Raw genomic sequence first — 21,264 nt, forward strand, 5'->3', positions numbered from 1 at the left:
CAGACGGGCTGGGTTCACACCACCGCAGCACGATGGGAATATGGTGGTGTGCATTGAAAAAAAGTACAGCAGACTGTACTTTTTTCAGAGCAGCAGGATGCGATGCAGAACAACTGCCTCACACCCCGGTGTGCCAGTACAACTGAATGAAATGCCACTTGTGAGATTTCAATAAAGTTCTACCATAAACATTTTTTTTTTAAATTAATTTAAAAAAAAGAGTACATGTGTGATGTCACAGGTCAGCCCATTGGTACGGTCTGGCAAAGCCCACCAGCCGCTATACATTTAGCGCAGCAGCTGGTATGAATTTTTCCTGAAGGACTATAAACAATAAGTGCTTGTTCACACCGAAAGCGTGTGCGTTGCAGAGCGGTAGGGGGCGTGGTGGTGCATTTAATTCAAATGGCACCGCTTCCACGTGCCCCCACCCACAGTGCGATTCCACGCGCCCCCACCCACAGTGCGATTGAACACGTGGCAAAACTTTGCCAGCGTTCCACTGCCAACGCAAAAAAAAGGGCTTGCTCTATTTTTTGCGTTTGCAGCGGAACGGAACGCTGGCAAAGTTTTGCCACGCGTCCGATCACACAGCGGGCGGGGGGGGGGGGCGTGAAAGTGGTGCCATTGATTGCCCCCCTCCCGCCCCAAAACGCGGGGGGAAGTTTCTTAGCGATCGCGGTGCGTTCCAGCAGCTACTGCTCTGGAATGCATACGCTTTCGGTGTGAACAAGCCCTTTCAGTCACTTTGATAAATAAATGGCTGCTGCAAATACACAGCATGTTCTTTACAGGGATACACCAACAGCACGGATTCCTTACCCAAGAGAAACCAAAACACAAGTTTGTTTTTACAATGCACAAAAAGAAATGACGGGAGCAATATTACTGGCTGCTATACACAAACCATCACCCTTTATAAAACACAAAAGCAAGGAATCACAAGAGAGCTTCTCCAGCAAAAAAAAAAAAAAGATCAGTTCTTCAGGTCGCTGACTGTTGTGTAAAGTTTAACCTCCCTTTAAGTGAAATCAGCCATATCGAGAAAGACTGTGGAGGTGCTGCCACCAACAGTCAATGTATGTTCATGGTTTCTTGTGCAGATTCTTGCATCCCCTCATGCAAATGATCTATGCCATGGTCAGTGGTTGGAGTTTTATCCATAACAGCAGAAGCCCCCCTGCGTTCTGTATAACTCCTGCACCTTCGTTCAGCTCCCGCAAGTCTCAGCGGCTTCCTGGTTACAAATATTGGGGGTCAAACTACCATGGCAAGACAAAACATAGGTGTTTAATGAAAGATTTGCACACATGCATATGTCTTCCACTACCCACTGTTATTTACATGCTGCCTGGATGCCACTGCATTCAGCAAAACTATGGAAGAGAAAGGATGAGAAAGCACTGCCAAGACAAACACAGTAAAGATCAGTATATGTAAAGCCAAAGCTTTTGCCTAGGGTGCAGATCCTGATGACCAACCAGACAAAGTGAGGACAAATCCAGTTGTCATTAAACACAAAGGGAAAAATTCCAACATTTTTTAAGAGATTTCTGCTCACTTTGTTATGTTCCCCCAGGCAAAGTGGACAGTCAGTCTAGAGGTCCTGCATACAAAAACAGGGTTGCTCCTGCCTCCTGTAAAAGGCACAGATGGCATTTCATGGGTGGGGAGGGGGTTTTAAACAATTTGGCTTACCCGTTTCTTGAGGTATGAGGAGCAATCTCTCAATTTTGTTTGCTATTGTGGAGATTAAATGTGTGATAGTGATTGTGGGTTAATTGCTTTAGGGGTGGCATCTTGTCCCTTTCTTGTCAGAGAGGCGCGTATTTGTGTAAACTTATTCCAATCCTATTTTCAAACTTTTTGGAAGAGTGAATGGAAAAAGGTTTAGAACTGAAAAGGAGTTATATGTGGAAAAATGGCCCCTTTAGTTTTGCACATTTAATTCCTAGATATGGATTTAAGCAGCCAATGTAATATTTTTCAAAGATGGCTTTAATTAACGTCAATATAAAAGCTGTTTATTCGGTCACCTGTTGCCAAATAAGCCAGTTCCATGTTGCCAAGTGTGCCTGGTATTTCTGAAAATAACAAAATGCATATTTTTTGAGTGTCGCTTGACAGAAGAGATTTCCGGCTTGGTTAATAAAGAGTGAGGCAGGCAGGGTCTGCAGGGAACAATGCTGTGCTTTCCACAGCTAGTCACACACAGGTCTAAAGAACTATTCACAGGCGATTACTATTGGATTTGTCCTGAGCTTCTTATATCGTTGGCACTTTTAGTTTTTCTTTGTTACTTTAGATTCGTTGACAGAGCTAATCCGATCTGTGATTGAGATGTTCAGGACACAAAGAGTTACATGGTGGCAAAGAGCAGAAAAAGTGAGGATCCAATCCAGCGCAGATGAATTGTACTAATCCTCTCCAACTCAGGGAAATGATGCCATAAATAAGAATCCCAATCCAGCATGACACCGCAGCTTTGATGAATTAGACTAACCCGTATATTCCTCACACAAACACCGTTAACTCTCTCAATCAAAATGTAGCAAGGATATCTTTTTTTTTTTGGAGAGGGGGCCAGATTTGAGCAGGCCATTACATTTTCCCAAATTACTTGAAAAGTGAACTTATCCTTTAATGCATATTGTGCGCGTTTATTTGCATGCAGACGGCAGGGGTGGCTTTAATTTTTTTTTTACATATTTTATTAAAAAAATGTATCACTTTCCCCCCCCCCCTTAACTTTATTGCTATCACACAGAGGCTAAAAATCCCCTATGTAATAGCGTTTGGAGGTGACAGGTTCTCTTTAAGGAGTCTGCCCTCCAATATAGAAGACTGAGCACAGCATTGTGCTGGATCTCCTGTGCAGCCTGGCTTGTGACAGCAACTGCTTTTACAGTGCTCCTGTCTCAGTGGATCACAGAGCAGATCGGGGAATGGACGTTCTCCGGTCTGCTCCCCACTCTCCACCCTGGAGTCATTTTCTGTAGTCCTGGGTCCCCCAGAAGTGCAAGGGACCCTAAAAACCAAGGTGGGGAGGTGGGGCAGCAAGCAGCCTGCTACAAGCGATATGGGCAGCTGTACAGACACCTAGATCACTTATAGAAAATGAACGGCAGCTTCCCTGCTCTACATTTAGCTCTGCTTGCCCACAGCAGGGCTAAATGTAGAGAAAAAAAAAACTAAACACCTGCCCGGCACTGCATGTCCTCGGCGTCAGGCGATAGGAATCAAGCATCCTTGATCTGTGACATCATATATCTGCATCATCCTTGTGTCTGCTTCCTGGTTTTTTGTGTGACGCTGTGGTGTCTGGTGCTAATCGGAGCTCCCAATCTGAAAAAACTTCCAGCCCAACTTCTTCCCAGGCCCTCTGCCGCTTGCCACAGTTGTTGTAATGGACATCACTGGAGGCTTCATGAGGTGGATGAAATTGTCCACTTTCAGCATGGAAACTCCTTAATGCTCCATTTTGTTCATATGCCTGGGAAGTCACTAGCATGAGGAGACTGGTTAATAGGTGCAAAAACATACAAAAAGCATGCTAAAAAACACTGTTGTCTTGCGTTTCCAGATAATCTTTCTGAACTCTATGGGGCCAATAAACACAAAATTCTGCTGGAAAAAAAATTCTAGATGTGATTTTTCACAAGGCAAGCGGCAGCATGACATGGAGGTGTGATCGGGCACCATTGACTAGAATAGAGATCTTCATGTTAAGTGATGTCGCGGTTCGGTAAACATGCACTGAAACATTCAGGCGTGAATGGGGGCTTAGGTGTGAGACTCATTTTGCATTTTACAAATTTGCTGTAAAATGGATAGGTTTTGGAAGAATCTGGTATAATTTACAATGATCACATCCAAACATTGACATTAAAGAGAGTCCTAGCTAGTGCCTATGGATTGGACCCATAAATGTCACAAATTAAAACAAGAGGGTGTAAAACCTTTTCTTCCTGCATCAGTCGCAGCTCAACATTTTCTTCAATAGCAAAATAAAAACTCTTTCTTGGCACATGTATAGGATAAGAATAGTATAAACATGCTGAAGTTTTTCTAGCTATGAAACTAAACCTTCCCTGTGTGGAAAACAGATTGAACGGACAGATACTGAGATATATACGCACACACAACATGGAAGTAACAACAATGAAAGAGTATTAAAATATAAAGCACATTTTAAACAGACACAGTCACTAGATGTCCTCACTCTAATGGCCAGTATTATTTAATCCACTTCCTCCGAGTTTAGGTCGTCCTGGACCCGCCTCAGGTTGACTGGTCAGTGGAAGGAGAAGCAGCACAGTGATGAGTTCATCTCTCCGTTACTCTGCCCTCTTTTTCTATCACGTTTTTGGTCAACATATGTAATAATTGGTTTCTTGTATTGCTTCTTTCTCTCACACTACAGCTCTGCTGTAAAGCAACTGCAAAAAGCCGATGTCAGGTTAAATTTAGGTACTTGCACTGCTTGCGTTTAAAAATACATTTAATTATGTATTATTGATTACAGGGCAGCATCTATCCATGTCTTTTATATCTGCCTAGATTCCAGCATTACATGACTCCAGGAGTTTAACAGGTCAAAGCCTACTGTTAAACTTAATGTGAACTTGTTTTGCCAGATAAATCTTCTTAACACCCCATGAAGAAATGCACATTTTGCATTGACATACACTTTAATGAACACCCTTTTACACACCAAGGTAGAGTGTTTATTTTATCAAGTAGCCTCATAAACAGTCCAGTTAGCCAATGATCAGCTCTGTCCAGAATTTTTACACTGATTTTGACTACCTTGGTAAAATTTCCAGTTTATGAACCAGACCAAAAGCAACACATTACAGAACACAAACACTTTAAATGACACTTTTCAAGTACCGGGCAGTCTTTTTCCCACCAACCCTTATGCTAACTTTTCACTGATAAAGGCATATGATAAGAATAAATGCTTGCCTAACAGTAATACAGACAAAACTGCATAAATATAACTCACAAATCTTAAACTATCACATTAAGTAGAAAGCCTAAAATAACCCATATTTAAAGTGTTGCCTCCCCAATACTCATATGCTGCACACTGTTTTTAAGCCTTTTGTTGTTCGGAGCTGCAAAGCTCCAACTGTCAATGAGTAGCTGCCGAGGCTGGGGGGAGAATGCTCTCCCATACGGACAACATGGGAGCAGTGGAAGCCAGTGGGTGACATCATGTCTGTGTAATTCAGCCCCGTTTATACAGATGAGCTGGAGATTTGGGGTCACGCAACTGCACAGAAGATGTCAAACAAAGTATGAAGCATGTATAGGAGCAGTGGAAAGACCACATTTAATTGTGGGTTATTTTAGATTTTCCTTCTACTTTAAAAGTCAAGGGCATCCTCTAAAATATATTTTTTTAAACATCAATGATATGCAAAGCAATACAAGACAATACAGGAGAAACTTGGTGTTTTATTCAGAACTCATTTGGGATCCTAAATACTTTTTTCTTGCCCCAAAGATGCAGTTACACTGCATGAGATAATCGCTATAATCTAAACATTATCTAAAATGAATAACCGGTGTTGGTTTAAATGCCCTTATACTTATCCTGCCCAGATAAAAAGGTCAGTGGATGCTAGCCAAGTCTTCAAACAGCATAAACCTTGTTTGTGGTCAATGAATACAACAAATGTCTAGGTAAGAGGAAAGGAGTAACAAGCCAACCTGAGATTACAGCTATCATTTACTGCTTATTACAACATGCTGTCAAATAATATTATCAAGATCTGTAAAGGATGGAGCAAAGGACTAAATCTAAATCCTGTGTGCCAAAAGCCAAAAACACCTCCTCCCCTTCCCACAGGAAAAAACAAAATCCTCTAGCCAACACTATTAAGGGAATAGATAAAGCCTCTGTCAGTTTCCTTTTTTGCTTCCTATGTTTAACGAGGGGGGCTTTCCTTTCATTTCCTGTTACAGAGGCACAACAGAAAGGAATCTGAATTTTGTCTAAAGAGGAAATCCCCTCTGACACAGTTATCATCAGAACAGGTGTCTGCATTGGAATAAAATTTCCCACATCTTATGCTGCAGTGACATAACATTTTGCATTTCGGATTCACTCCCAACGGTCACCATGACATGACTCAAAAAAAAAAAAAAAAGGGGGGGAGAAGAAGTTAGATCTCCCTAGTGGGGACACAGATGACCGTAAACACCCAACAGGGGTTCTAACGTTTTCCACTATCCTAAAAAAAAATAAAAAAATTGGACTAGGAAAATAGTTTGATCCTTTGACTGCCAGTCATGGAGCTCTCTCTCCAATGAACTCTGTGGGGCTTCACACGCTACGAATCGAAGACTGATTTTTTAAAGAAAGTGCCCAGTATTTATAGACTTACCCTTATTACTGTGTTTCCGAGACATGTTTGTTGTTAAAATTTGTTAGGAATCCAAAAGTAAGAAGTTTGCTAGTCCGCAGGCTTAGTTTGACAATATTTCAGGACTCAGCTGCCAGGAAGGTGAATAAATGCTTCCTTACATCACTTGGGCCAGTTTCTTCCCCACGTCTTGCTGAGCTCTGAAAAGACATGGATACATTAGTCTATTGACACTTCTAGACATGATGGCAACTTTGAGGTGACTAAGATTACTGGCTGGAGTCAAGTGTCTGATCAGAGATTTTCTACTGAAACAGTAAAACCACACAAAACAGATACATAGCAGTCTGCACTGTACCATACAAGGCCCGACAGGAAAGTTAATCTCCAGAAGCCTTAGGGCTCCTGTCAGATTCATGACCACCATGCACAATATTCTCAGATATTAGACATACCCAAGGGTAGAACAGTCTTTTAAAAAAAAAAAAAAATAGAAAAAAAATCTAATTCTCATACTCCATGTGCATCTATCATCCTGTAATATGCTCATGATTGATTAAAAGTTTAGTGTTGTCCGAACTTTCAACAGGACAAAAAAGCAGAAAAGAAACCAGTCTATAATTTAGTAGTCGATATTACAGGTACACTTCCAGATGAACAAGACCACACACTAAGCATAATAGCCGCCATCACGCCAAGAAGTTTGATACAGATAAATTATACCTCTACATACCTAGAATCTGGATAACACAGACCCCTTTTCACATAAGGCCTATAATACAGATATAGACTGATTGTAAGCCTGGCAGGAATACTCCTGTCACAAGCAAGGCTCCCAACTAACATTGAAGGCTGCCACAACCTAGCTCCCAAGTGTGGTGCTATTTCTTGAGTTTCTTCTGGGAGCTGAGCAACGGCAGGCTTAGAACTTGAAGGGAGCCTGGGTTATGTCAAGTTACAACTATCCTGACAGTTTGCCATTAAAGAAAAAATTGTACAGAGAGAGAAATATGGGAGGCCACCATTGCTGACCCTTGGAAACATCCAACTGCGTGGAAGCCTTACTGATTCATGGCCTTCAATACTTTGCGTTACTGACCTGGAATAGAAATACAGATCAGTTCTGACTTGACACAACAGTCCCTTGTTGCATGCTAGTCCTGAGTCTGCAACACGAAATACTGAAGCCAGAGACAGCTGGGCTTTTAGCCTTTTTATTAAATGATGAAAAATGCATAGAGATACCGAAGGCCTGTTCGAACACCTTTGCTGTCTGCAGTTAACAAGATAACATTCTCCAATTCGCACAGGAACGGAAAAAAAGTCATGTGGTCCAATGAATCAAGTTTCCAGTTGCATCATGCAGCATGAGAATTTTGCGGGAACAGCATGAAAGCATGCACCCCACATGCATGAGTAGAACCCTTCAAGCTGGTGGGGGCAGTGTTATGGTTTGGGGCATGTTTTCCTGGCATGATTTGTGCCCTTTAATTTGTGTGGAACAACATCTGAATAGCACAACATGCCAAAGTATCGTTGCTGATCAAGTTCATCCTATCATGTTGATGGCGTATCCCAATGGAGATGGCTTCTTCCAACAAGACAATGCGCCATGCCACGGTGGTCGTATTGTGCAGGAGTGGTTTCAAGAACATGAGGGAGACTTTACCTTCCTTAGGTGGCCCCCACAATTACCAGATCTCAATCCAATTGAGCATTTGTGGGACGAAGTTGAATGAGCCATCAGGCAGCTGGTTCCACAACCATCAAATCTCACAGAACTGGACAGTGCTATTCATCAGGCATGGTGTCAGATTCCTCGCATCACCTTTCAACATCTCGTGGAGTCAATGCCAAGAAGAATCGCCGCAGTATTGAAGGCAAAAGGTGGCCCAACGAAGTACTCATGGGGTGGTCGTAATCATCTGGCCACTCAGTGTATATTCAGTGCAGGTTTCCTTTATTATAGCCAGCATTATTTTAAACAGTGCTAAAGTCAGCTATCCTCTCCTCCACTCTAGAAATGCAACATCTGCTAGCTCCCTCACCTGCTCCCTCACTCCTCCCGGTTTGGAATTTTGATTGGCCAGCCTGGAATGACATCAATGCATGCACATGCAGAGGGGAATAAATTCAACCCAACACCAAAACATGCCGAAAATGTACATTGAACCACGTACATTTAGTAGAAGAGGAACTTTTACTGCAGAACATAGTCTTTTCTGCAAAGTTCCTTGTTGATATAATTTTGATCAATCCTAAAATTTGGAAAAAGAATGCTATAATGGCGAGGTACTTAAATACATATCAAAAGTAGCAAGTTAAAAATGCACCCAAAATGATCAAATACAAGAATGGTGGCATGGGTTAGAACGATGGGTAGACAAATAATGTCACTATGACTGGCAACCAGAGCATCTGTAGGCTCCATCATACTAGTCCCCGACCTCAACATTAATTTATAGAGTGCTACATGGCAAGACTGAAGTAAAGCAGGCGCAGCTGGGACTGAGCACAGTGGGCAGGCTTGATGTGTGCCTCTCACCTTCCATGGTGGGGAAAATTACTTGGTTGCAGCAGCTCCAATACTCCATGTAGGTCCCTTCAGCAGTTTTGTAGGGTGCAGAAGCCTCCACTCCTGTGTGACATGGAAGTGCTTGCCTGGCTCAATGGTAGATCAAGAATGAAGGCGTGAATAACCCAATTTGTAGTCTAGAATTCACAGAAGCAGAACGCCATCTGAAGTCATCCCAGCCAGAGCCCCCAAACGCATATTTTATTCAAAATATTCCATCCAAAAGACAGAAGGCAGACATAAATAGCTTTTCACTGTGCAGAATGACCACATAATTGGTGTTTGCGCGGGAGTTCTTCTTTATGTTTACGATTCCAAGCAATTACATTGCAACACACAGAACAGCAGATTTCTAAAAATCCTGCTAAAACTTAGTAGAAATCTGCTACTTAAAAGGATAACTAACATGCCACTGGAGATTTAGGAGCGAGCTGTATTTTGCTCTTAGGATTAAAACAACAAAGTCAACGTCTCACGTTAACATCTGGCTAATTGGCTTTTGAGTAAAGCTGTCCCTAAACAAGCTATTTTCAGCTTGTTGATCGAGCACTGGAAAAGGAGCTTGGCGTAAATAACTACGCTGCTAAGGCCATTGTAAATATCGATCGGCAACTTTACATTTCAGCTTAACAGTTGCCTGGGCAGCTGGATTCTGAAAGCGCTTCCAATTCATTACCCCACACAGGTCATATAAAACAGGAGCAGATTCAGACAACACAGCCACTCTATGAATGCAAGAAATAGAATTCTCCCTCAGCCATTCACAGGCCATCCGATTGTCTTTCACAGATCGGACTGTATACAAGTATCACAGTCTGACGTATTGGGATATTATACATTAAGTCCCGTTAAGGAGCTTTTCATTACTTCCTTTCCCTCAACAGGAATAGACCAGAAATCTCCTGGTTTAAATAGGACATCTCAGACAGTTTATCCTAACGAAAATGTTCCCTCTATTCCTGTTCTGAGACAACTAAAAGTGGTTGCAATTTTCTGCACGCTCTAATGCAAAAATGTAATACATGTAAATTTTTTTAATGTGGGTGCATTTTTTTTTACATTTTGGCAAAAGATGGATTATGCCATTAAGTACACAACTTTACCAACACCTGAGAGCATTGCATGTTCATATTCCACTGTGTTTACCTAGAATAACTCAGTACTATACAACAAGCTCAAACTTCAGGCTTTTTCTCCAGGCAGTTTGCTCCCACAAGTCGCACTGATCTGGGTTTCACTTGAAAAGCAAATGAAGATTTAATAATCATAATTGATCCCTAAGGGGTTACTCACAAACACTAAAAAAGAAAAAAAATGAAGGCATGTACATAATCTATTGGGTGTAATGCACTCTAAAGATAGGGTGTCTCGGCTGGTTTATTTTAAGACACTATTATAAACACTGCATTTCATATTTGTGGAAAATAATGATCCAAGAGAATGCCTACATTCATCTAATGTATACATACCTTAAAGAAGAAAATAAAACATAAAATTACCCACAAAACTCAATCAAATTTACCGTAGGTACACCACACTGGGCCAGCTATACTGATAGTGCTTAGTTTTCACTTGATGCTAAATATTAGGGATGCAAAGATACTTTTCGAGTACCAGTGCAGATACTTGGCATTTTCATGAGAACTACCAGGGTTGCAGCGTTTGCAGCTGGGACCCAGCTCTGGCACTCCACCACTGTCCTGAAATCATTAGTCTGTATTGTTTTAGAAAAATTGTCACATGACAATAAACAAAAAATGTATCAGTACTTGTAAGTACTCGGCAAGTACCAGTACTCGTACTCGCAAAACTAGTATCTGTGCATTCCTTTATTTATATTTATAAAAACAAAACCGTACATTAAAACAGAGATGTACAAATCCCAGGAGCTCCGTGTGCTCCTTACAAATGACAGCTGCCTCCTAATTTTGTAATTTTTCTCTAGTCTAGTCTTGGAGCTCAAAAGTATCGGTACATGTACTCGTACTTGTACCGAGTACTGTACTTGGTATCTGTGCAACCCTACTAAATATATATCCCAGGAGACATACAAATGTGAATACATTTGTTTGTACCCTCAGACGAAAAAAATAATAATGGTGTGATTCAGATGTGCCATGTCTCACTGCGGTATGCTTACAAAGCGGGGCAAGGTTGGCATTCCGTACTTGTCATGGTACAGTCATAAAACATTCCGAAAGTCAAATTAGTTCTTCCATTGAATATGGGTACTTCAAGTTAATCTACATAAAAGTGTCAGCTGTAGAGTGTCAATTGAAGCAAATGTTGATTTGTTGTGCTTCCCCAGCAGGGGACCACGTTTCTACATGCTTGTTTAGCACCGAAATGGTGCATGCATATGTGTGTGTATAGGAGTCCCTGTCTTGGTTTTTAAGAGTACCTGTACCGCTATATGTTACAGTCTCTTAGGACGGTATCGAATTGATTGTTGAAAGAATTAATATTCTCTGCTGATACCATTGCCTGTGGCATAGAGTTCCAAAATGTAACCACTCTGACTGAAAAGAATCCCCTACGCCTTTTGTGGATACATCTTTTCTCTACCAGTTTTAGGTGGTGGCCTCTAGTCTTTGTCACGGAGTTTACAGTTAAAAGTTTATTGCGGATGTTGCCATCACCACTAAACATTTTGTACATCAAAATCATGTCCCTTCATCTTCTCACTTCCAGTGTGAACAAGTTTAAATTTAGCAGCCTTGTCTCATAGCTTTGGTCCTCCAGCCCCTTAATTAGTTTTGTTGCGCTGGCCTCTCCAGCTCCAGGACATCCTTCCTGTGGATTGGTGACCAGAATCGAGCCGCATACTCAAGATGAGGCCGAACCAGTGATCTATAAAGTGGCAAAATGAATGCTTTGTCTCTACAGTAAATTCCCTTTTTAATGCATGACAGTACTATGTTGCTGCAGCCTGGCATTGCATGCGGTTATTTAATCTGTGGTCTATGACCCCCAAATCTTTTTCCATTTCTGACTTCCCTAGTGGAGTTCCCATTAATGTGTATTCTGCTTGCCTGTTTTTAACCCCAAAGTGCATTACTTTAAATTTTTCAACATTAAACCTCATCTGCCATATAGTTGCCCATATCCCTATTTTATTCAGGTCCTCCTGTAATGCAATAATGCCTAAGCCCATATCTATTTGGAGTATGCGGTGCAGTTTTGGGCACCGGTCCACAGAAAGGATGTCCTTGAACTGGAGAAAGTCCAGCGGAGGGCGACCAAACTCGTAAAGGGGATGGAGGACCAGAGCTATGAGACACGGCTACTAAATTTAAACATGTTTACGTTGGAAGTAAGGAGATTAAGGGGGGACATGATTTTCATATACAAAATGTTCCATAGTCATAGCAACATTAGCAACAAACTCTTTGAGATGAATTCCATAACAAAGACTAGGAGGACACCACCTAAAACTGGTAGAAAGAAAATTTGAACACAAAGGGGTGAAGGGGGCTCTTCTCAGTTCGCGCGGTTAGGGTCTGGAACTCACTGCCTCAAGCGGTAATTTCCGCAATTAATCTGGAATCATTCAAGAGGCTTTTGGACGACTTCCTGAGAGACTGAAATGCACAAGGGTACAAGTACTCTTAAGAATGAGAACACTCATGGACACACACACACGTTGGACTTATGTCTTTATTCAACCTCAAATACTATGTAACTATGTATTACCCTCCCAATTTTAGTATCGTCTGCAAACACAGAAACATGGCTATTAACACCTTCCCCAATATCATTAATAAATAGGTTAAACAATATTGTGCCTAGGACAGAACCCTGAGGCATGCCACTCTCAACCTAAGACCAATCTGAGAAAGCTATCATCAATACTCTCTTGACACGTTCCTGTAGCCAGTTCTCTATCCATGTACACACCATGTCATCTATGCCCATAGATTTAAGCTTGTGTATTAAGCATTTATGTGGTACCGTGTCAAATGCTTTTGCAAAATCCATGTACACCACATCCACTGGCTTTCCTCTATCCAGATCTCTTTATAGAATGTTAGTAGGTTGGTCTGGCAAGAACGGTCCTTCATAAATCTGTGCCGATTTTCACTTATTATACCATTGCCATGAACAAAATCCACTAAATAATCCTTTATCATCCCCTCAATTCGTTTGCATACTATTGAGGTTAGACTGACTGGTCTGTAATTCCCCGCTTGGTAGTAGAGTCCTGTCCTGCATCAAGAAGGGAATGTTTTGCAGGGATAAGTCTATAATTTTGCCACTTTACACATCACTGGTTCGGACTCACCTGGAGTATGCGGTGCAGAAGTGATTTCAGCTAATAGTGGGGAATCGTTCAAGAAGCTTTTGGACGATTTCCTGAGAAACGGTAATATACAGGGGTACAAGTACTCCTAAAAACGAGATGACTCGGGGATCTTTACACACACACATAATAGGTTGGACTTGATGGACATGTGTCTTTATTCAACCTCAAATACTATGTAACTATGTATCTTGAACCTTTTTTGAATATTGGTACTACTGTTGCTTTCCGCCAATCACTTGGTACCCTTCCGGTCATTATGGAGTGCTTGAGGAATAATGGCATCGCTATAACATGACTGAGCTCTTAATCCCCTAGCATGCAGGTTATCTGGTCCTAACGGTTTACTCACATTAAGTTTCTCTAGTCAACCACTGTGGTATCTTACGCATTAAGCTACTCATATTCCTATCTCCATTAACCCTGTCTTTTTCTTGAGTGTATACTAAGGAGAAAAATTAATTTCTTAATTTAAAATTAATGCCTTCTCCCTGTCGTTTGTGATAAATCTCCTGTTTTCATCTTTTATTGGGCCTACCTGCTCTTTTCTTACCTTTTTACTGTTTATATATTGGAAAAATGTTCGGGGTTCTTCTTACAGACTGTGGCTATATGCTTTTCGTAATCTGTTTTAGCTGCTCAGATTTCATGTTTACATCTTTTTACATGCAACGTTTAGAGGCCCTTTGGGGGTTCTCGTGGCAATCTGCCAGCGCACTGGAAATTCTCCGAGGGCGAGCGAAGGATGGCGATAGCTCATGCAACGTCCAGCCCTGTACACCCCGCCCCCCTCTGCGACAGTACTGTTTTTGTAAGCAGCGCACACCACCGCAATGCATATGGTGTGAACAAGCCCTAAAACTGGCCAAAGTAATTGCCATCCATCATTGTTTATTCCATTATTGAATAAAAAATGGATCAGACTTTGCTTTTGACTCAGACTATTTTAAATAAAAAAAGAAATTAAAATGGTATTGGCAAAAAATTATGGAACCCTTAACCTAATATTTTGTTGCACAACCTTTAGAGGCAATGACTACCAAGGAGCACTTTCTGTAGCTCTCAATTAGATTTCTGGCCCTGATAACAGGTAGTTTGACCTAATCTTTTTTAACAACCTGCTCCAGCTGTTTCAGGCTTGAAGGGTGCCTTCTCCAGACTGCAGGTTTTAGCTCTTTCCATAGATGTTTGACAGGATTCATATCATAACTCACAGAAGGCCAGTCCAGAATAGTCCAAATGTTTTGTTCTTATATATTTGTGGGTACCTTTAGATTTGTGTTTTGGGTCCCAGTCAGAGTACTCATAACTAGGGATGCACCAATACCACTTTTTTAAGGCCGAGTAAGAGTACCGATACTTTTTTTCAAGGGACAGGTCACATTTTTTCTAAAGCAATACAAAATCATGATTTTAGGTCAGTTTCTTAATATTATGAAGAACATGAACACTCTGTAGTGTGGCACAGCTATATACAATTCTGCATACCTGGCTATAGATTATAAGAATAGATTATAAGCCAGGTATGCAGAATTGGATACAGCTGAGCCACACTATACAATAATACACTGTTCTGGAGTCTGGATCATCTATTTTCCCCACTATGGGGATACAAGCCTTAGTTAGCAATGGAATGAAACATATTCATTTCATTATTCAATGTCTTTTTTTAATATTATAACACAGGGCTTAAAATTTGAGAGCACAGTAAGCTCCTGTCAGTTCTGGCTTCCTTCGGCCGGAGCTCTGACAGTTCTGAGCTCCGGCGAAGGAAAGAATGTCTTTGAGCAGCATCGATGCCTGGCTATCTGGGTGTGATAGTGAGGGCTGCTGCAGACCTCTGTAATCACTCAGATAAACCAGGGATCGATCCTGCTCAGTCTCCTCCCTGCAAAGAACTTGGAGGAGTTCGCGGCCATCTTGCTTCATTGAAGATGCGATGGAGGTCCTGTGTGCGGCGGATTCGGGTCCCTGAAGATGGCGGACGCGGCACAGGTACTCGTTTTTTGTATCAGAGTATTTGCACGAGTACATCCCTACTCATAACCCTTGACTGAGACAGAGCTTTAGAACAATGGACTGTATAAGTTTTGATCCAAAATTACCTGATAGTCATGAGCAATACATGTCTTCCTCTATACCAGTGGTTCTCAACCTTTCTAGGGCCGGGACCCCTTGGTAACATTTGCCAAGTTGTGGTGACCCCCAACGGTAAAATTTAGGGATGACGCGGGTGCTGCAGCGACATCTGGCGGCGTGGCGGGAGAACTGACTCTTCTGCGCTAGGAGGGCTGATGAGGACTCTCACCTAGCACAGGAGAAATCCCACAACGACCCACAGGTTGAGAACCACTGCTTAAAGTAGACAACGAATCCCAGAGGAATACAACAAATCACAGCAATAGTCCATTATACTATAATGTTCTATTACTGGGATTTGTAGTCCTCTGTAGCTGCTGGTATTCTGCAGTGTGCTGTATAATGATTATATGGCGCAACTCAGAATAACACCAGCTATAGAGGAATACAGCAAATCGCAGCAATAGTACATTATACTATAATGTACTATTGCATAATTTAAAAAAAAAACCAGCATAGGAATGTATAGCTAGATTCCTTTTGGCTATTTCCCTTTTACAATAGCCAATAGCAAACTAGCTATTGCGCCCGCCCTCTGCTGCTGTCAATCACTAGAAGGGGACCTGATGGAGAACTGCAGGTCCCCCTCTGCTGCTGCTGCTGGCTATTGCAACGTGAAATAGCCAATAGGAATCTAGCTATGCATTCCTATGGGTTTTGTTTTTTTTTTTCCCTTGACTGACTGCGGCCAGTGGGCCCGATGTCAGGAAAAAAAAAACAGGAGCAGAGAAAGGTTTACTCTGCTCAATCAAGCAGAGTAAACCTTTCCCAGAGAATACATTCAACAATGTATTAGTTTAAGGGCGTGCACATTTATGCAACCATGTTATAGCACTTTATGCAATCCACAGGGAGAGTGACAGGATACCTCTGAAGGATTTATGCAACACATTATGATTTTGTAACAGGTTATCTAAAAGTAATTTTCAAGTCCCGAAATATCTAGTTCTACTTGCACCTATTTCCCCATGAAATACATCAATTTAGGTTTAAAGCTCAATCACTACTGCTAATTGCCTTGAGGGTACCAAATACTAGAATTCATAACATACCTACCGAGTCACTGCAAAGGAAACAAAATGTCCAAGTTGTGAGTTTACACTTTCCGAACTTCACAGGCGGCACCATTGTTTCAGATCAGTGAGAGCCCTTAGTAGTGAAGCCAGGATCAGGCCATTAATTCTAAAAAGTTTACAGTTGACATTTTACAAGCATCATTAAACAAAAATAAAATAATTAAAAAAAAAGGCATAAAATGTAGCGTTGAAATGGTAATAAAGCTATTTATTCGTGTGACATAATAATTAACATAACTATCAATCAGCAGACTTTGTTGGGTAAATAAATGGTGGTGCAAAAGTTAGGCAAACACTGCGCTTGGGAAATGTACAGGAATTTTTTTTAAAGTTTTTTTATTTTAATAGAAATAAATGATGTATAATACATTAGGATAGACTACAAAACCTAAAAAGAAAACGTGTAGTCAAGACATTGCTGAAACAATGGGACGTAAGGGGTGTTAAAAAATAAAAACCCTGAAACTGGAGTGTTTAAAGGGTTTTCTGTGCATTGTGTACAAATAAGAACTGCACCGCTGCCTGTAATGTTACAATAAAAGTTCACTTCTGCTAGACTGTATGGATTCACACATAGGACAATGCATCATGTTTTTTTTAAATGCACCGGATGCTGTTCTGTGCTTAGGGGTGCAGTCTCACCTGTGAGTTTCCAAATATGCATGTTTTGCACGAGATTAAAATAGAAAAACACATTCCTGTAATAAAGTAGTAATTCAATTCAAACTTTTCTCTTTTTGTAATGATGAATCCAGATCAAACAAATCTAGATTAAAATTGTACCCAAGTATTTACAGTCATGTTTTCAAACAGCTGGCTCCAACTCTCCCAGCTCCACTTACATTAACTTCCTGACCAGTACAAGATCACAAGGGACATAACAGTGACCAGTACAAGATCACAAGGGACAGAACAGTGAACAACAAAAATAACCGGTCAGTTTTGTTTTTTTGGCCATCTTTGGCCTATTGAGATTTACCTTCATTTACCTTCAATTCAAATAACCACAACAGGAAGAGGAATGCCCTCCAAAGTAAGGGAATCCCTGGTGGTCAGCAGGGTTTACCAGAACCAGTGTCCCCCTATTGGAAAATTTCCACCTCTAATCTTGTTTTGATGACAACCCAAAATTTTGGATTTTCTTTGCTTTTTAGTGAGAACGGTCAACAGGGCAAATGGAGAAGATGAATCCCACTAAAAGGGATAGACCGCAATAAAAACCCGACATGTTCTAATCACTCTACCCCCCCAAAAAAAGAAGTTTTAGCTTCACTTAAATTTACTTTGTGGACAGGGTCTCCCTATTGTGTTTTGCATTACAGCAGCCCATTCATCATGCCTAAAACCAAACAAGAACATGTGTTGGGATGCATGTGCATGGTATGTTGGGGTGCCATTCAAACAAAATGAAATGGCACTGTGACACAATGATGACTGCACTTTACCAGAAAACATCTGTGTGACGCTGGCCTTAAAATTGCGCTAAATTGTTATTGGTAGAAAAGGTTCCAGTTGAAAAGTTACAATTTATCCTACACACACACATATCTAATGTGTGTATTACACACACACACATAAAAATGCATAAAAACACACAGATGGGGAAAAAAATAATAATTAAAAAAAAAAAAAAAAAAACCCCCCTTAGCCTTTGGCTAGAGGGAGATACGAGGCAAGTATACAAATTAAGCACTGCTGTGACCAAACTTCACACAAATAGAACATGCAATAATAGACACCAATTGATTTAAATTGCATTTCACTCCACTGAAACCGCCTTCCTAAAACTCACTAATGACTTACCAACAGCTAAACACAAAATCGTCACCACTCCTTATTCAAGTTATTAGACCTTTCTGCTGCTTTTGACACAGTTGACCATCCGCTCCTCCTCCTCAAAAAAGAAACTTCACTTGCTTGGCCTCCAAGACTCTGCTCTCTCATGGTTCTCCTCCTACCTATCGAAGCTCCTCCTTTAGTGTCACCTGCAAATCTACTTCCTTCTCCTCTTTCCATAGGGGTGACCCAGGGCTCTGTCCTTAAACCCTTTCTTTAGCTACACCTCCTCCCTTGGCCAGCCGATAACCTTGCATGGCTTCCAATACCATCTCTATGCTGATGACACACAAATATATCTCTCCACTCTACGGTCCACCCCTTCGGTGTCCTTGCACGTCACTGATTTACTGACATATTACTCTGGATGTCACACCACTTCTTAAGACCACCCCCCTCCACACACTTTACCCCAACTTTAACATTTATGGCACAACAACTATCCCTCCATGCTAACGTGCTAGGTGTAATCCTGGGCTCTGACCTTACCTTTCAGCCCCACATCCAATCACTATCCAAATCCTACCGCCTTCATCTCCGTAACATCTCCAAAGTATGCCCCTTCCTCACCAATGAAACCAGCTACTAACCCACTCACTTGTTATCTCTCATCTTGACTACTGCAACTCCCTCTTCATTGGCCCAGTCTATCGTAAATTCTGCTGCCAGACTTATCCACCTTACCAACCATCCTGTGGCCCTCTCTGCCTATCCCTCCACCGGCTTCCAATCGCCCAAAGAATAAAATTCAAAATATTAACTACTTACAAAGTCATCCATAACTCTGCCCCTGGCTATTTCTCCAACCTCACCTTAAAGCATCACCCTAACCATCCTCTCCACTCCTCCAAGGTTCAACTCCTGGACTGAACTCCCTAACGCAACTGCCTTTAAAAGATCCCTGAAAATTCATCTCCTAAGGGAAGCCTATCCCACCTCTACCTAACCACTGAGCCATTGCTTTCTCAAGAAAATCATTCCCGCACAGCTACCACCTTTTGTATCACTTATCCCTACCTTTTAGATTGTAAGCTCTTACGGGCAGGGCCCTTATAAACATATGGTCTTGAATTGTATTCTAACTGTAATGTCTTCCATATATTGTAAAACAAACTGCTGACGCTATATAAATGCTGTAAAATAAAATATTAACAAACAAAAAACAAACTACATCAAATGCTAAATTGAAACATATGGACTTGTAACAACTGCAAATTGTAGAATGACCATGTCAATTCATCCCATTAAAATGCGTTAATGGGGAGGAAGATTCTTTTGCCTTCTGATCCCTATGCAGTAACCATGACTGGGAACACACCGATCCTGTTTGACTGCTCAGGAAAGCTGAAACCAGTCACTGACTGCCCAGTTGCACAAAGAAGGCTTGTCTGGGACTAGCCAGTCTACCTGAACATAATCCCAGCTGTGTCAAAAGGGCTCAAGAAGTTCAATAGTAACTTTTATTAATCGGCTATCTGCTGGAATAACAGCAAAGTTTTATAAACTAAAATATGTCTGCAACTGACAACAGACCAGGAGTACTAATTGCAATGGAAAAGCTTAGCAAATGATGACAGTGCTTAAGCATGTAAAGTTAAATGGCAATGCTCAATTCCAAAGGGGTTTAAAGCTCCAGATCTTGGCAGCCCATTTCCACAGCTCTTGTCTGCGTGGCAGTTCTCAGCACAGCGAGGGAGGGAGGAAAGAGTTTAATACAATTCTAACAGGTAGATAAATAGTCACAGGGAAATGAAAGGATTTACCTAAGGTCACACAAAGTATTACAATGACGCAGAGGCTGCCTTTTCCATGTACTATTTCGTAATAGAACTGAGGATCTAAGAGAAGTGGGACATTTTTGTAAATTGCAACCAAGATGTGATCACTCTTCTTCACATTTACGTGATCTCAATCAGAGACGGATTATGGCCAAATGGGTTCCTGGGCAGTGTACAGTTACTAATTCCACTGTAACCTGTTTGCTCAAAAATGTCAATAAATATCACTGACATTCAGTCCTAATTTAGACTTGTAACATTTACAGCTTTTCCAGTAGTGATGCTACAGTGGTCAATCTGCCACTGCAATCCATTAGTAGGCACCTGCAGCCATTAAGGCTGGGCTCACGTTGTCATACTGCACCATTGCACGTCATGCCGCACGTTACATTAGGGCAGCCCATCCATTTGTACTAACGCACCAAAACAGGTACATGCAGCATTTTTTGCAGCACAATACATAGCAAAGTACGTTACTGCCTTTCCACATGCTGCACTGTGTTGAAGATGCGTTTAAACTAAATGGCATCAAAACACACAAACGCCTGTTACTGGTGCGTGAACAGGGTCTTAGTCACTTCGACACCAAAACATATTTGCTTTAAAGCAGAACAAAAACCTGCCTGCTGTTGGAAGGGGCCCTATCCAACTTTCACATCATGGCAGTCTTATCTCCTCATCTGCTCTTCTCCAGCACCTACAAATCCATGCTCACTGTGACCATTTCACAGCCGCTATCTGCCCTGGCAAGTTTTGGCAGACCAGCATCTTCTTATTTTGGCCATTGGGTAGCCACGGATGAAGTAACTCCTGTGTGTATGAACAGTAGTTACAATAACCCAGCAATTTGCTCCATTTAGGCCATCTTACAAAACGTCAAGACTGGACTGAGCATGTAGGGTCCACACAAAAAAATTACTAGGAGAAAGGGGAAGGAATTGTTTAGGCAGAAGAGATGTGAAAAAACAGTTTGAGGTCTACATGGTTCTAACAGTCCATGAGATGCAAAATGTGTCTGTGGATTCACCTCCCCTTTACTTGTGACTGCGAACAGAGAAGAAACCATGCACCCCTTCCTAAGCTAGGGACTTGAATACCCCACTACAGCCATAGGCCAATGCTGACCATAAAGCAAGCACATTATGGTAACAACTCTCTTCCTTGATCACCTCAGAAAATCAAGAAG

General features: G+C 41.4%; 1 protein-coding gene across 2 annotated transcripts in view; it reads right to left on the reverse strand.

Moving 5' to 3' along the window:
• SPATS2 (spermatogenesis associated serine rich 2) overlaps positions 1-21,264 on the reverse strand; it is a 78,570-nt gene that overhangs the window by 45,930 nt on the left and 11,376 nt on the right. Inside the window, exons 1-2 of one of the 2 annotated variants that reach the window (XM_018573547.1) lie at positions 11,736-11,748; positions 6,396-6,572 (exon numbers count right to left, since the gene is read on the reverse strand). In XM_018573547.1, coding sequence (XP_018429049.1) covers positions 6,396-6,420 — 25 coding nt within the window. In that variant the 5' untranslated portion in view covers positions 6,421-6,572; positions 11,736-11,748. Of the gene's footprint in view, positions 1-6,395; positions 6,575-11,735; positions 11,749-21,264 lie in introns of those variants that run through there. The other variant, XM_018573546.1, reaches the window with a different exon arrangement.

This window comes from Nanorana parkeri, unplaced genomic scaffold (genome assembly GCF_000935625.1).
Source record: "Nanorana parkeri isolate BGI_ZX_2015 unplaced genomic scaffold, ASM93562v1 scaffold2421, whole genome shotgun sequence".
In the NCBI taxonomy this organism is placed as follows: domain Eukaryota; kingdom Metazoa; phylum Chordata; class Amphibia; order Anura; family Dicroglossidae; genus Nanorana; species Nanorana parkeri.